The 17,753-nt window shown below is 48.4% G+C and overlaps 1 protein-coding gene across 4 annotated transcripts in view; it reads left to right on the forward strand.

Moving 5' to 3' along the window:
• The window catches only part of TLCD1 (TLC domain containing 1), a 147,585-nt gene that overhangs the window by 84,299 nt on the left and 45,533 nt on the right, over positions 1 to 17,753 (forward strand). For 3 of the 4 annotated variants that reach the window (XM_069615314.1, XM_069615315.1, XM_069615317.1), the window contains one exon: positions 12,049 to 12,131. In XM_069615314.1, the coding sequence (XP_069471415.1) occupies positions 12,049 to 12,131 (83 nt within the window). Of the gene's footprint in view, positions 1 to 3,984; positions 5,091 to 12,048; positions 12,132 to 17,753 lie in introns of those variants that run through there. The other variant, XM_069615316.1, reaches the window with a different exon arrangement.

Below are 17,753 nucleotides of genomic sequence, written 5' to 3' on the forward strand. Positions count from 1 at the left end.
TCCGCTTTGATAGACGCTTCCCGAGCCTCATCAATTTCCTTTCTTGTCCTGCTGTCCTTTCTCTCCCTTCTTCCGCTTCCTTGCCTCCCCCCCTCTGCCTCCTGCTTGGCTACCTTGCCCTCTCCTCCTTCCTTTTCTGCCTCCCCTCAGGCTCCTTCTACACCTCTGCATGGCGTACCTCTGATTTGTACCCCTCCGCTGAAGTCTTTCAAGGTTGGCAACCTTCTCCATATTGCCACTTTCAACTCTCGCTCAGCTGTCAAACACTCCTCTGACTTCTCCCGCTTCCTGGAAGAACTTGATCTCAATGTCCTCTGTCTCAACGAGACAAGGTTCACGGCCAGCTCTGTCACAACTTTGACACTCTCCTCCCTGATGGCTACAAGATCCTCTCTACGCACAGATCCAACAGTTCCAGAGGGGGTGTAGCCTTGATCATCCCGGAGTGGATTCCTGCCTCTGACAATCCTATGCAGGCCTACTTCTCTTTTGAATGCCTTGTCTGCGGGTTTGCTCTCTGTCCTTGCCACTCTCTTACCATGGCTACTATCGGCCACCAGGTCAGATCATCTCCTTCCTTTCTGAATGGGCGGACCTCTCCTCCTCCCTCCTAGCCTCGACCACACAACTCCTCCTTCTTGGAAACTTTAACATCCACCTGGATGCTTCCTGTCCCTACTGTGGACACTTTTGCGACCTCTGCGACTTTCCCTCTCTTTCTATTCTCCCCTCTGGCCCGACGCACTCTGCACGGCACACTCTGGATGTTCTGATCTCCTCAGACCTCCCCCTCTCTATGCCCCACTTGCGCCAAAGGCGATACCGGCTCTCTGTCCACACTAGGAAGAGAGCCCACATCCAAGTCTGCAGCTCTGCGGCATCTAACAACTCGGCCGAACTCTTTAAAATCTGCTAGGAGCTGGCCAATCCTACTGCAGTCTCTACCTCTCCTGTCCCCTCCCAGGCCCTCTTCATGGCCCTGGTTTATCATTTAATCTCTAAAACCCAGGACATCCTGCCCACCCTCTCGTCCTCTCCTCCTCCTCCCTCTACTCCCTCCTCTACCTCCGCCCCCCCTGTGGCCACCTATCCTTCCTCTTTCTCTTCCTTTCATCTGTTCTCCCCTGACAAGGTTTCTAGAGGTATCTAGTCATCATTGCATTGAATACAAAGCATTGAATGCCAAAAGCATCGAAAAAAATGCATCGAATGCAATTTTTTCAAAGGTAAAGATTTTATTTTAATTATAATGGGCTTTAAGGGGGTAAAAAACTGGTTGGGGGACCCCCCCATTAAAAAAAAGAAAGAAAAAAAATGCATTCAATGCTTTTTTTTAGGTGCTTTTCCTAGGTGCTAAGGCATTCGATGCAATCACTATAAACCTTTCTAGACAAGTCGGATCTATGAAAGTCTTGTCAAAACAGGTTCTTCCCTGTTCTTCCAAAACCATCAAGGACCACATTGACACCCTCGCTCCTGCCCTGGCTGACTTCTGCAACCACTCCTTTGCGACTGGAGCCTTCCCTTCCCCCGAAGCACTCCCTTGTACACTCTCTTCTCAAAAAACCCTCAGCCGACCCCTCCTGCCCGGCTAACTATCGCCTGATCTCATCACTCCTTTCGTGGGAAAACTGGAAAAGCTGGGGTCTTCCAGCTTAATCTTCACACTGAATCTGTTAGTTGTCTCCATGACCACCAGTCTGGCTTCAGAGCAGCCAGAAGCACAGAAACTGCTCTCCTGAACATCCGTGAAGACCTGAACTCTAACCTTGATTCTAATCTGCCCTCTGTTCTCATCTTACTTGATCTCTCTTCTGCCTTTGACATGGTCAACCATGCCACCCTGCTCAATCATCTCTGTATTAACCTGGGTATCACAGATCAGGCCATGGACTGGCTGACCTCGTTCCTCTCTGATCGACCCTCCCACATCTAACTTAGGTCCTTCCATTCTTCTATCTCACTCTCTACCGTGATGTTCCCCAGGGTTCTAACCTCTCTCCCTGTCTATTCAACCAATACCTGTCACCTCTTGCTCACCGCATCACCGCTCTCTACTCCAAGTTTCAGTGATGTGCGGATGACACTCAGCGTGTTTTCAAGCTCCCCTCTGCCACCTCTTCTCCTTCTCTCATCTCTGACTGTCTGTCTACTATCCAGGAGTGGTGCGCCGCCAACAATCTCTGCCTTAATGCCAGTAAGACAGAGATTCTCCTCATCAGCACACCTGCACCCTCCTTTCCTGTCACTCTCTGGCCGGCCTCCTTTGGCCCTCTTCCTGCTCCCACCTGTGAGGCTAAGAACCTCGGGGTCATCTTCGACTCCACACTCTCCTTTTCTACTCACATCTCTGACATCTCTAAGAAGTCACACTATCAACTGCACCCTGTCAGAGCTATTCTTCCTTTCCTCTCCTTTCCCCAGAAGCTCACTGTCTCTAGAGCTCTGGTTCTCTCTAGACTGGACTACTGCAACAGCCTCTTTCTAAATATGCCTGCTTCTACTCTCCGCCCTCTGCAACACATCCAGAACAGGACTGCGAGACTTGTCTTTGGCCTCAAGCCCAGGAATCGTATCTCTCCAGCACTGAAATCTCTGTATTGGCTCCCAGTGGCTGCAAAGATTACGTTCAAGACCCTCTACATTGTCCACAAGGCCTTCTGGGGCCTCAATACCTCCAACTCTCTCTTCGCAAATACTTTCCTACTCGAGCTCTTCGCTCCTCCACCTCCAACTCTCTGAGGGTCAGTCGCGGGGGCGTTGCTAGGGGGGGGTAAGGGGGCTATAGCCCCTGATCTTTTGGTTGTAGCCCCGGATAGAATCTCAGGAGCTACAGCCAAAAGACCAGCTAGCCCCCAGTCCCAACAGTGCCGACAGCAGCTTAGCCCCGGGTCTTTTCCAGACCTAGCAACTCCCCTGGTCAGTCGCTTCTCCAAGCAACAAGTTGGTGGTAGCTCTCTTTCTTCAGCTGGGGCCTCCCTCTGGAACAGCCCCCCTGCCTCTCTGAAACTTGAGGAGAACCATCTATGGTTCCGGAAGCACCGCAAGACCTTCCTCTTTGCTTCTGCCTTCTCTCTTCCTCTCCCCTGCTAATTTCTTGTCTGATACTGCACTGATCACTTGGCTACCCTCCGATTTCGGGCACAGGTCCCTGCCTGCCCAGTTGCACACTTGCACTGCCTCCTGGCAACCCTTGCACTTGGGTCTGTATCTGTAACCCTACAGTCCCCCTACCTGCACTTTTGGACACCTGCTGTCTGCACTTACTCTTGCACCTGCTAGCCGCACATCTTGTTATTGTTTTGATCCCATGTACAGCACTGCCCCCCGCCCTTTCCGCAGGCACTTTTCCCCTCCCCTGCACTTGCACAATCTCTATGTCACTTGGCCTAGTGACATCGTTGTCTCTGTCCTCCCTCTATTCACTCTGTCTTCCCTCGTTGCGCCTTGAAACACTTGTGTATAGGCGCGTTACAAATGCCATATCATATCTTTAGTGAGGCTACCCTGATTTTAAGATCCCATTACCCTCTCTTCCAGTCACCGCACACCCTTCCTTCTATCTTACCTTATCACTCATTTCCCTCTGAAGCAAAACATTTGTAGCACGCTTCCAGTACGGTATCCCTCACTGTTCGCAAATGTAGTATGTTAGTTAATGGTTCTGTTTGACTGCTTTTTAATCTCTATATAAGATCTGCTACGGGCTACACTGTCTATATGGGACCATCTTTATACATTTCCTCGGACCGAGCCTCCCCCCACGCCCAAAACCCACATAGAGCGGCATTCTTTGCTCGCAAAATTTGCTTGCACAGTCTTAAATGGGGGGCCTTTAAAAAACATTTCCTGGGCCACTTGTTTAGTTCCCAGTCCTCCCCCGTTTCCTGGTGAGAGTGAAGCAGGGCCAGAACGCGCGCCTCTCTCCAAGACAGAGAATTGAGGCTTGTCTTCAGCGCGAGATGACGGTTCGGCGGAGGGAAAAATACATTTTTGTGTGCAGTTACAATGACTTCAGCGAGTGGGTGGAACCGGCCCGGGCGTTGGAGAAGGCAAGGCAAATACCACAAGTGGGCAGAGCTCTGAGCTGCCACTGAGCGCTAACAGCAACCAGCTCACAACAGCAGCAGCCACGGGAACGGTAGGGCCAGCGGCGGGCCTCCGTAGCTCCAGAGCAGCAGAAACGGCAGCAGGTGGCCGTCCCAGCCCCACAGCAACGGGAGGGTCTGCCGCTCCAGCCCCACAGCAACGGGAGGGCCTGCCGCTCCAGCCCCACAGCCACGGGAGGGTCTGCCGCCCCGGCCCCACAGCGACGGGAGGGTCTGCCGCTCCAGCCCCACAGCGACGGGAGGGTCTCGGTTACTGTAGACCCACAGAGGCAGGAGGCCACTCTGGTCCCATAGCAAGAGGAGGGTATGCTGGAGGCCTCTATACGACCCTCTAAGAGAAAACAGCAGGAGGCCCCTCCAGCCCCCCTCTGGCAGGTGACTGTAGACCCACAGAGGCAGGAGGCCACTCGAGTCCCTTGGCAGCAGTAGGGTCTGTTGGATGCCACTACCATAGCCCAACTACAACAGAGGAGGCAGCAGGAGGCCACTGCAGCCTCAGGACAGCAACTGGTTACCACAACACAGGAGTGGAGCAGGCCACTCCAATCTCACACAGTACAAGACTGGATTGCATGCATCGCATTGGGGTGTGAGAGACATACTAGGTGGGGCGGATTAGTAAGGGGCGAGAGAGTTAAGTTTTGAATGTGGAGCGCAAGTAAAGGGTTCCTGAGTGGAGGCCTGTGTGAGAGAGACGTGGCCGTGTGAGGGAGCGGCTGTGGGGTTTTGAGTGGGCGAGCATTAGGAAGTCCCTCCATGAGGGTTCACTAGAAGTGGTGGGCAGAGCATCATGGCTCTCTTGCACTCCCCCCTGCTGTTGGTCGTGTGCTCTGCTTTGGCTTTCCGGGTCCTCAGCAGGCTCCTCCATGCCCTGCCGGTGCCGAAACTCGTGGAGAAGGACTGGACCAGGACTTGGCGATGGAGGAACCTCAGCGTCTCCATGGTGCACTCGCTGCTGACCGGCCCCGGAGCTGTACTATGGTAAGTCGGGGTAAAGACTCTGGAGTGGGCGTTCGGAGCTAAAACTGTAAGAAATGTAATTGGACCAACAGGTGTTCAGGGGCGGTGGTACCCGCGTCACGTGATCAGGACCCAGGAGGTCACTGGCACCACGAGACGTTCACACGCAGATCCCACACGCAACAGAAGGCACTCGGTGGCCGTTGGTTTCTGGGCTGGCTCGCGGACTTCCAGTTCCTACCAGTAACTTGGAGCGCTTAGTTTTGCCCGCAGCAAAATTACGTACTCCAGCTCTTACCCAGGAATGCACCCCCTCCCCCGCCACACCCTTCGTGTAAACAGACCGTAGAATGGGGTAAAAGGTCCTGAATTCGCGCTACATAGGTATGGGCTCCTCCCCTGTGTCTCCACACGATAGGAAGGGCTGTAATAATACCCGCTCACTAGCACCTCAGTAGTGTGTACTTGGTTGGTTGCCAAGTGCACGTTGGCCTTAGCCTTAGCCGCCTCATACTATAACTGCCCGTTTCTTTTGTAAAGCAGAAGCAGTTGGCGCCAAGCATTGCCACTAGGAATCAGTATTAGGAGGAAGTCCGGGGTGGCAACACGGTGGGCACAGATACAACGAGGTGGTACGGGGTAGTGACACATCAAATAAGGCCAAGCAGGTTTAAGTATATCTATATTTTACCAAGCTGGTTAAAACATTAAGCATATTCAGAGTAGGTTTAATGCAACACAATGTTTGCATCAACCTAAAAAGTTAAGTCATGGTCAACAGTTGGAAAAATGCCCTTTTCACTCAGCAAGAAACCGCATTCTTTTAACTCAAGCAGACATCACTCCCAGCACAGCTTCAAATAATGTGTAGTTGGTATTTAGCAGAAAAGACATCACTTTCAGCTCAGTTTTAAATAATGGCCAGTGAAAAAGAGTTGTTTAACGGAAGAGATATCACTCATACCTGAGTTTCAAATGAGTCAAGGACAGTCTGTTTAACAGATGAAATATCACCTACAGGCACTGAGTGCAGGGGGAAAGGAGGCAACTGATCACTTGGTTCTTTAGCAATGGCTGCAGGAATCTCAATTTTCCTCTGGAGAATTGTTTACAGTTTTCAGTTTCTGGTTGTACATCCCAGTGGGGGCTGGTGATTTTATTTTAAATTAGAGGGGGTGTCAATATTTCCCCCAAATATGCCAGTGTGATGGAGGATGGTGACGCAGACCGAACCAATCAAGAGGGGTTGGGAAACTTCCCCACCGCCCCAAGAATGTTTTTAAAATAATAGCTTAAAACTGTGCATTTTAAAGCACTTTTTTTGAAAAATTCGGTAAAATGCCCAACAGTTTGCAATTTGTTTTGTAGGCATTTTGCCAATACATTTTCATGATGCCTTTATCCACAATATATGCTAGTATAAAAAAATGTTCACGCTGGCTGCGCCCATACATTTCCATGCTGGCGGCACCAATATGTGCCAGAATTCCCATCTAAGCACGTATTCATGTTTGCTTTGGGCATAATGCCAGTAATAATACTTTAAGAAAACACGTCCATGCTTGTTCTGCCAAAATATGGCAGTATCCTCAAGTAAGCACATACTCCAGTTGGCTTTACCATAAAAAATGCCATGCCACAGTATGAAAACATGTTCAAACCACATAATAACACTTATCATGATTGCTTTATGAAAGATGCCCACCACAAAACATCATGCCACAGTGATAAATTGCTAGATTGGGTGCATTAAAATGCCAGTTTAGCTACATCATAACATTTATCATGCTTGCTTTTAGGGGTGTACCGAAATTCAGCTTCAAGTAAGTATTTGGCTGAATTTTGGCTGAAAATCAGCTATTCGTCTTTGGTTGAATACTGACTTGAATACTTACTCGAAGCCAAAGTCCAGTCCACTTTCTATGATTAGCTATCTCTCTCTGTTTGAGTGAGACAGCTAACCGTAGAAAGCAGGGACAGGCTGCAGCAGCCAAATAAGGTCTTTCTTTGGCTGCTGCAGTCCGCCCCATCCCAGAGGCCCAGGTAAGCCCTCTTCACACCTCCCTGTCCCTGTTGTTAGGGGGGGTCGCTGGGTCTTGCCCTGGCGGCCCATCCGCTCGTTAATGTAGCTGCGGGGGCCACCAGGGCAAGATCCAGCGATCCCTGCAATTGTTGTGGGTGGATCGCCAGCCCCCCAGCTTGTTAAAAAAAATTCAGTTGCGGCGTTGGCAGGTTAAGACCCACCCTCTCTCATTTACAAACAAAACTGCAGGGGTGGCCAGGGCAAGATCTGTCGACCACTGCAATTGTTGCTGGGGGTGGGAGGGTAGGGTTGCTGGTTTCTTGGAACAGGGTAACCTCTGGACAAGCCAGACCAATTAGGGTAGCAATGGCGGCGGTCAAGACTAGGTCTCAAGAGGGGTGAGGGTGACTGAAAGCCTGCAATGAGCACACAAAGCAAGGACGCTTACAAATTACTCCAGACAGGTGTTAGATCAAAAATATAGATACATTTATTACAAGGCCTTTGTAACATCGACCATAGTAAAGAATCACGATAAAACTCCAGTAAACCAACACATCACAATCAATACAATTATATATACAAGACCGAGGGGTCTAAAGAGATAGAAGCACGAAATATGCAGACCACCTAGATGGGGAGGAAAACAGGCAGTGCAAGTAATCGTTAGACCCAGTTCGACATCAGAGGCCACCTAACTACAAGGAAGACCGAGCCCTACGAAGAGTGGAGCCTTGTGCTCAAAAGTTCCTGCACACGTGTGTGCCAACAGGCAAAAGAGTCTCTTCAGGGAAATCAGGCAGTTCAGAAAGATGGACGAAAAGATGGTGAACAAATCCCCTTGACTCAGAAGCGGGGCGTGAGTGCGGGAAAGGGTTTGCTGTTTAAAACAGCAGTGGAAAGCCACAGGCTTCTGCGGGAGGGCGACCGGTTAGGGTATTGACTACTCACCGGTCCCCGATGCAGGCAGACCCAGGCTTCTCCGGCTCAGTTTCGGTACTGGCAGGTTCAGATGCGATCATAGTGAGGTCTCGACGCCGTGTAGATTCTGCAACAGCAGGAGTCAGGGTCGAGGGTGTCCGCGTGTATTCCGGTCCCAAAGCACACGTCTCACTTCATACCTGGGAACACCAAGTGTACGAATCGTGTGAGAGTGCCGAGGACACGGGATTAGCAGTAAGCCAGACAGTGGTGACAGAGCAAGATTCTTGTGTAGGCAGGTCAGTCCCCTGGATGGCCCAGGGACGCCTCCGAAGGCTTACGTACAGGATTTGGTGAAGGTGCCGAGAATAGTTGTTCCCACTATTCTAAAGGGTCAAAGAGCCTTTGCAGACCTTCTCGTACGATCAGAGGCCGAGTGGTCTCGCAGGACGACAGCAGTGCAGGGTGCCAAACCTTCAGCGGGTCACCAGCGCTTCCTCGACTCAGCTTCTTAGTTGCAGGATACTTGGCTCCTTACCCTTTGTTTGTGAGAACTCAGGAGATCGACATGGTAGTGGGGTTTTCAGCCTCCTCTTATCCAAAGTTCCCTTTGCGCCAAAACGGAGAGGGCCCAATGGGAGATCCGCTCACAAACACTCACACCGTACATGGACCTATCACGGACCACGGTGGTCCCAGGCATTCAGGACACTCTAGACTCTCTCGCACCCAGGATGTGTATTGGGAACAGACATCCCAGCCCACATCCTGGAGGCACACACAAGGCAGGCAGGAGCCTGCAAAAGCGTTGTGTTTCGCGGGAAAGTGCATGACCAAATAAGGACTGCCCCGGGTCGGCTCGACCTGGGTGAAGGTGAAGGGGCAAGACGGTCAGCGGACAGGACAAAGAACCTTGTGGCATGGCCATTTTGGAGGCCAGGCCACCCATTTGGACCAAACGTGGGAAGCGCGGTTAACATGGCAAAAAGGGGTTCAAAACACAAAGAAACGATAGCTGCCACCAGTCCCGTCCGTGACACACTTGCACATTTCATAATAAGTCCAGCGAGAGTTTCTAGGGCCTTTGGAATGACTAGAGACCCAAGAGTGCGGTAATGTAAGTTACAGTGCACTCTTGTTTCATGTTGCTCAAAAGCTGCAACATGAGGAAAGGACTAAGGGAAACAAAGTCTCCCAGTTCCGACTGTCTTAAGGGCATGTCAGATTCCCCAGAAGAATTGAGCAAAAGCCCAGAGAAGTGCGGCAGAAGGCTGCGCTTCTCTGGCAAAGTCTAGATCAGGGTTAAAACAACAGCAAAAAGTTTGGGGGTTGCCACATGGAAGGAAAATTACCTACAATTATGAAATCTTTCCTAACAGCCAACAAGTTAATGTAAAACAATACTGCATGAGGGAGCAGCTGGTGCAAGGACTGGCAACCCCTGTTGCATGGAGTTTTAAAATACAGAAAAATATGGAGGGCTACCAGGGCAAGGCCCACAGACCCCTCTCATGCTACAATTGGGGTGAAGGCGGTGTTCGCCGGGCCTTGCCCTCGCAAACCCTGTATTGGTTTGTCTTTTAAAACTATTCGACTCACTATTCGGCTCTGTGTGAATACTTGGACCAACTATTTGGTTTTTGGCCAAATAGTAAATTCACTATTTGATACCGCCCTACTTGCTTTATCAAAGATACTCAATGCACAATATCATGCAACAGTAAGAAATGACTAGACTGGCTGCACCAAAATGGCAGTCTAGCAAGGTCATAACACTTATCATGGTTGCTTTATCAAAGATACCCAATACAAAATGTCATGCCACAGTAAGAAATGACTGGACTGGCTGCAATAAAATGACAGTCTAGCTACATAATAACAATTATCATGTTTGCTTTATCATAGATGCACAGTAAAAAATGACATGCTGCCCTCTGGGCCCCCCAAAGCACCTTGTGCACAAATAATGTGATTATGAGTGCATGTGAGGTGCCAGGGGGACCAGGGGGTGGGCATAGTATTTATCAGTAGGCATTTATCATAGGTGCCCAGTAACAATTAAATATAATGCCTGCCCCCTCCCCCCCCCACCCTAGCACCTCGCACGGACAGCTGATTTTGGCTGCTGGGGAGGAGGGTTGTGCAAAAACCCCCCTTCATGCTAAAATCAGCCCAACGGCCCGGTACAACACAAGCACACACACATTCACACAACCTTTACATGCAGCATGCACTCACTTATTCACATGCACACCAATCATCATACACTCACTCATTACACACGACACACATACATAAACATATTTAAATTGACGTATCTTCTGCCCCGGGCCTGATGTTTCCTCCCAGCGCTCCAGCTCTTGGATAGCACAAACAGGAAACAGGAAGCAAAGAGCACTTCCTGGTCCGTGCTCATGCGCGCAAGAGCTGGAGCGCTGTTGAGGAAGTGCCCCACTCTGCTTGTATGTGCGAGAAGGTGCAGGAACCCCTCCGTCGCACATACAATCATGAAGTTCCTTAGCCAGCATCCCAAATCGGCAATGCAAGGCTGAGGAACAGAACTGTCAAACGGAAACCACATTTCCCATTGACAGTTCAAGCCAGCCGGGGGGCGATCCATCACTGCAAACAGCAGCTGAGGAAGTGCTCAGTGTTTACACTGGGCTGGCTCCTCAGCTCCTCCATAATGGGTGCGGGTGCCTGTGGGTTAGTGCCTCTTTGCCCATTATGAAGAGGCGCCACTGGTACACTGTCAAATGTATGCAAAAGGTCAATGTGGCTGGAGATTAAATACGGTTGACTTTGAAGTCATGTACATGAACTGCACTGTTGGTAATGCAGTGACTTTGAATACATAAAGGAATCTATAGACATGCCCTACAGTAGAAGGCTACCAGGGTAGCTCAGCAGGTTAAGTGATTGTTGCTAAGATGTTATATATTTAAAACTGGCTCTAATTCTAATGACTTTTTACAATTCCCTTTAACCACTTAACTGCTAAATAATCCGGTACCAATGTACATTCCCATGCATCCAGGACGAGCATACTCGTCTTTAGCACAAGTGCTATGAATTGTGTTCAGCCAGGGGATTGGTTGGGGTGGTAGCTTGCAGGGCGAGGGTGGGAGAATGTCTGCCCCTATCGTGAAATCAAAAGTTGGCACCCATGAACGCACAGTTTAATTTCCTAATAACTGCTGTCAGCCCAACAGGAAAATTTATTTGCGATTAAGCAGTTTGACAAGCATATAACAGCTTAAGAAATATATCCTAAAATGCAAAAGAAGGGGCACAAAAATCATAGGGGATTTGTGTGTCAGTCCGACAAAAAATAAACACATTTTAAAGAAAACTTGTGAATGTAAGTTTAAGAAGCATATTTTCAGTTTGGGAACGTCTTTTGTTTTTTTCTAGACAAGTGTAAGCTGCACATTTGGAAAACTATAGTGTGCCCAGCATGTAGGTAGCGTGACAGCCCCCACCCTAGTAATATTCATGGCCCATTGATTCCTGTGGTGTCCCTTTCAGGCCAGAAGAAGAACACAGGATAAGCAAATAGAACCTGCAAATGCTTGAATGACGGGGCTGGGCGAAGGAGCACCTTTAAGGCTCCTGGAAAGAGTTATTTGCCACAGTGGGGGCAATCGCCCCCCTTTGTCCTCCTCTAAGGAGGCTGATGCTTGTAGCGTACCTCTAGCGCGCCCAACTTGTTTTGGCAGGCCCCCTCTGGTGCAGGGAGGTTTTTAGCCTCTATGCCCATTCACTCCTTGGCTTCTCTGCAGGCATTGTCAAGTAGGGCATCAACTACATTGCCATCTGCTCATTGGACTAATGACGTCTATCCATTTCAGATTACAAAGTGCTCATCTGATGTCACAGGGCCAGTGTTCGAATTCGAATATCTGTCCCTGGTGAAAGTCAACCGGCACATTTGAAAACATACAGGGCGGGGCGGGGGGCATGGTAGGGAGGTGGGATAATTAAGTGTCGGTATAGTGCTCCCTGACTTTATCTAATGTGTTTTGTTTCTCCTAGCGTGCTTCAATTCCCAGACATACTGACCAATGTGAAAGACTGCTCTCCGAAGCCAGCATACCTGCTTCTATGCGCTTCCCTGGGTAAGTGGTCATACCCTAAGGTACGCTGGGTGCTCGTCGGTACTTTGTCCTAGTGCTGTAGGTGTTGGTTTCTTTTATGATCCCTGTGTTATGGGTGTTGGTTTGTTACTCTCCTCTTGAGATTTGGGATTTGGTTGGTTGTCTAGTTCGATGCTTTAAGTGTTGGTTGCTTCTCTGTTTCTGTTTTACGGATGTTTACTTGTTGTTCCTTTACTCATATTTTATGTGTGTTTGTTAGTTCTGTATTGTTCTGTTATTCGCATTTCTAATTGGATTGTCTATCCCTGTGTTTTGTATGTTGTTGATTAATTTGTCATTCCCGGTCATGCAAACGGACTGTCTCTCAGTACTCTGTTAAGGAGGTTGGTAGTTTATTCCAGGTTTATAGTAGTTTGTTATGATTGTTGGTTGATACGTATGTCCAGCCTCTGGGTTTTGCTGGTTGGTTCTCTATCACTGAGTTATCAGTGCAGGTGGTTTTGTTGTCTGTGGAAGTTTTATTTATGTTGGTCTGTTCAATATCCTTATGCATGGGTGTTGACCTCTTTTTTCACATGTTGTTTGTTGTTTGGTTTCTGTGGTGTTTGTTTCTTTGTTGTCTGTTATTGGGTTATCAAGGTAGGTTGGTTGTCTTCTGTTAAAGTTTTATTTGTGGTTTTTGCTCTCTTCTCTTTTCACACAGTGTATGTTGATTGGGTTCCTATTCATGTGGCATGATGGTTGGTGGGTGTCTATGCTGGCGTCGTAGCAGTTGAGTAGCCTCTGTCGAGTTGTGCGGAGGGTTGAGTTAGTTCTTAGTCTTATTCATGCAAGCCTGTGCTATTAGTTTTCCTTGATTATTTGTCCACATGATGTTACACAGTCTTGTTGTCTGTTTCTGTTCTGTTGCTCAGTTCTCTCATGTATGAAATTTGGTTAGGTTCATGTCTATGGATTTTTCTGTGGTTGCTCCTGTTGTTCTATATTATGATAGTAGTTTCTCTCTTTGTCTCAGAGGTCTGGTATCATCTTGTTGTGCTGTGCATTTTTTAGGGGGTTGGTTGGTTGTTTCCATTCCCTCATGTTATCTGTATTGCCAGTTATGCCAAGTTGTTTCTGTTTTATTTGCGTTGGTGTGTGCTTGTACGCATGCCAACATCCTCCTCTCTATTTTATGGGGATTGGAATGCACCTGGAGGTATGCCACATTTCTCCTGTCCGTTTTATGGTATTTGGAGTTTGCCTGTAGGTATGCCAAGCTTCTGTTGGCCATTTCATGGGAATTAGAATGTCCCTGTAGTTATTCCACGCTTCTCCTCTCTGTTGTTTGGGGATTTGGAGTGTGCCTGTAGATATGTCAATCTTCGCCTCTCTTTTGGTATGGAACACTTCTTTTTGTTTTATAGGGGATGGAAAGTGCTTATAGGTGTGCCAAGCTTCTTTTTACTCTTTAATGAGGTTTAGAAGGTGCTTATTCACATGTCAATATTCTCTTGTATCTTTCATGAGATTCAGAATGTGTGTGTAGATATGCCAAGCTTCCCCTTTCTGTTTAATGGGAGTTGGGATGTGCAAACAGGAAAAGAGAATAGCTTGTGAATTGCTTAGCTTCCCCTCCCCTAAATGTACTGCCACCCCTCCTTCTCAAGATTTCCACACAGCAGTAAAGCTACATTGCATTTTCCCTCTATCTCCCCACTAACCTAATCCACCCCTCTCTCTTTCAGATCCACCAGAGCACCGGAACACCATGCACATGGTAGTGGTGCATGGTTTAAATCAAAAGTACACAACACAACATAACTTAACTTTCCTTCTCTTATCGGACTACAAGCCCATACATTTCCCCCTCATTTCTCCCTCATATCAGTCTCTGAACCCATAAGACCTCTCTCCTCCTCTGCATCTGTGAGGAATATGACCACCTGCACCTGGGCATTTTTGAAATTTTAAATGAAATTGAATGATGGTAGATCAACCTCTGGAAAATGTATGGAGCTAATCCGCACACATTTTCCTATCCACACTGCACGACATACACATAGACCGGTGTGCTTTGGGTGGACACAGCCTACAGGCCCCATCCCCCCTGTCATATTTAGTTGGAATATGACAACCAAGAGTACATCAAGGCATCTCAGAAGGGGAAGGCAAAACCTTCCTCCTGCCATGGCCAACATAATTAACTATCAAAGGTTCCATGGATCCACCCTGTCCTTTTGTGTATGCACTGCAGATGGTGGCAGCAATTATCATAATTAACACACTAATAGAGTATACTTCAAACATGCCCACGTGGGCCCTGACTGCAGAGTTTAATAAAAGAGACAGGAAAACCCAACAACCTTTGATATGCACTGTGTCAACCTGACGCCAGCTCCTGCCTCTCAATATAAAGGGCAGTGACCAGTCATGCCTGGGACTATGTGTTTATAGTAGGCAGCCCCCACAGGGGGATCCCATTCAGAAGGTACGAGTATGTGGATTTATGGAGACAGAATGTCTGCTCTTGCCGCAGCTTCAAGTGCGACCTGACTCTTTAATCAGGAACCACAGCTACATTAACCAGATAGACCCTTTGATCCACAACAGACAGGAAGATGGGTGGGACTTAGTATTACATGTTTTCACCCCTTTATCATTTCTGTTGCAAAGCACTCTGAATATGACCTAATGCATACAGGAGATTGTTGGTGGGGACCCATTAAGGTATGCTTAGCATACACCAATCACTGTGGCCCATTTGGCTTTAAAGGAGGGCTGAGCCCCTCTTTTGGGGAGATAATCTGAACACTTTGCAAGAAGTAACAAGAACTCAGCAGTGCACCCTGGCTTTAGGTACAGTTTGCTTTGCAGCTTCCACTAGTGAAGGAAGGCCAGGATTTCCAAGAGGGAAACAACTAACATCTCCCAGGGAACAGAGGGAGATACTGAATCCAGAGGATCCTCCAGCAGCTCCTGACCGGTACCCAGTCAACACACAGTGTGCCCTGCTAGGCTCTGCAGCAAGCTTCCTAGGTGGGAAATGCCCTAGAGTCTCTGAACCAACCCAAGGACAAGGCAGTTGCCTGCAACCCTCTCCTCAGCTTTGGGCCGTTCTCCTTAAAGGATGACACAAGCCCACTGAAAAAGCATGGAGTAGTGCATCGACAAGCATCTACCAACGCCTACCATAAAGGACATTTTTGAGCCAGTCAAGCCCCTCGAGATGCAACCGACTGCACTGCTGACTGTTGTTACACTGCAGTCACTGACGCAGCCCAAGACGCCACGACCAGTGCTTCAGACCCACTGATCAGCACTAAGACAACAATTCCTGACCCCAAGCCACCATGTAGGCCAGCCTGCATCTGTCCGTCCAGCCTCGCTTGCCGAACTGACTGCCGCCAGATACCCAAAGCTGTCTCCCGTCTTGAACTCTGTCGCAGAAGCTGCAAAGCACCCAAAAATCGACTCTACGCCATTGAGCACCAAGACCTTCTACAAGCACAAGGTACATTGTGGTTCTGTCCCCCTTGTCCTTCTGCGAAGGCCCCTAGTGACATTTTACGACCCTTTGCTCCCTTCGGTTGAAACCAAGTATCGTTGAACTATTGCGATTAATTGCTTTACCAACTACCCTCCTGTCTCTAACCAGAGTGCATCCCTTTTCCTTCTTGAAACTGTCTGTCCTCTGCATTCCTTTACAGGGTGGGTTGTATTGTTTAGTGTGCTAGAACTGTCTGCCTTGATAATAATAAAGTAGATATTTTTATACAGCCTTGACTGGACAGTACCTTTTATCATTGGTTGATAATTGTATTTACATTATGTTGCAACTAACCAATGATCCACGACCGTGCAGAGATAAGCCTGCTGTTCCGTCCAGTTACCAAAACTGGACAAGGAGGTTTATAATTTGCTGGTGTTTCCAATCTGTTTGTATTCCTTCTGGTGTACTAGAGGTGTGGGGCTGATTGATGGTTTAGAAACCTATATTCATTGCTGAACCACTAGTGCCCCGGAAGTTGATTAGTCATCATTGGTGGCAAGCTGACAGATGTAGTTAGAGCCTTGCACACAGCTTAGTCCCCCAACGATAAAAGTACTGTTGCAGGCAATGTTTAGACACTGCTAGGTATTTCTAATAATCATGGATCTTGACACAGAGACTGTGAAAGGCATGAGCAAGGATGCCCTGCACGTCCTATGTCAAGAGAGGAAACTTCCCCACAGCAATAAGGTTAATAAACCTGAGTGGCTCACCAGCCTCCAAGATTGGGTAGAAGTGAGGGCGGTTGGCGAGAAGACCCCAAGGGACGGGCTAGGTACCATGTAGCCGAACAGAAAATACCTACTGGAGTGGCAAGTGGAAGATGACAAAGAAGATGTCATGAGCAGTGTTTTTCGCCAACCATCCCGCCAGGGGGCAAGCATGGTTTCTCAACACTCTAGAGTGTCAGTGAGATCAAGGGCTAGTGCGACATCCTGCAGGTCGCAGGCCTCAGCATAGTCTCTAAGTGACCCAGTAATTGTTCTGGCTGTTAATGAGGCAGCGGCTAGAAAGCTCCTGCTGGAGGAGTGGAGGAGAGGAGACTAGCACTAGGGGAACAGAAACAGTGGGACAAGGTCACATAGAGCGGGACAGGGCCGCAATAGAGCTGCGTCAGCTGGCACTTGAAGAGAAGAAGGAGGCCAACAGATCCACCTCTAGCTAAGGCGGCAGTAGTGGCTCAAACCAGAGTACCTTGGATAAGCCCCAGTGGCACATCCCCAAAGACTTAGTGCAGGCTTACGAAGTGGGAAAGCATGTTTTTGACTGGTTTAAAGTGTTCAGGCTGACTTTACAGCTACAGGAGGTGGACGAAGTACTGTGGGGGGCAGCCCTTATGAGTCGCTTACCGACACCAGGGACTGTTGTAATTCTTCAGTTAACTCCTGAGGAAAGGCCTGTTCATGAAAGCATAAAGGCGGCCCTTGTCAGGAAGTTCTATAAAACCCCAGAACAGTTTCTCAAGAGCTTCCGAGAGCTCGGAAAGAAAAGTAGGCTGACATTTGAAGCGTTCACACACTGGTTGAAATATCTGAGTGGGTGCTTGGCTGCTAACAAAATTGACACATTTAAAGGGATGTACAATTTGGTTGCCATGCCACCTCGAATCGAACCCTGGCCTCACGTCTCTGAACCTAGACACTTAACCACAAGACCACACAATGGTCGGATGTAAAGTTGCACAGTGTCTCATATTAACATCTTTCTATACAGACATCTTTTGTTACAGGTTATCAGATGTAAAATGTGTGTGCATTTTATACTTAACCAGCATGCTTTTTTTGTCGTGTGTGTTTTTTTCAATAGTGAAAGAAAAGCTTGGATGAAATTTGCACATTTCAAGTTGACGTCACATGGCACCACTTCCCAATGATCACCAGCACCCCCCTTTTTTTAGGACTTGCGCCCTGGATTTCACAATCTGGGCTCTTTCGGGGTACCGTAACACCCAACCGCCAAACAAGCCTGCAAACTCCAAGGGTACGCTGGAGGACAACTAAAGACCATAATGTAGCCACTTACTGACACATTTCATAATGTTTTTAGAAAAAGTTCTAGAAACAGCTCTGGTTGTCTATGCTGTTATAGTAGGTGAGATTGTGGGAGCGGAT

Source organism: Ambystoma mexicanum, chromosome 9 (genome assembly GCF_040938575.1).
Source record: "Ambystoma mexicanum isolate Mex_15411 chromosome 9, UKY_AmexF1_1, whole genome shotgun sequence".
NCBI lineage: Eukaryota > Metazoa > Chordata > Amphibia > Caudata > Ambystomatidae > Ambystoma > Ambystoma mexicanum.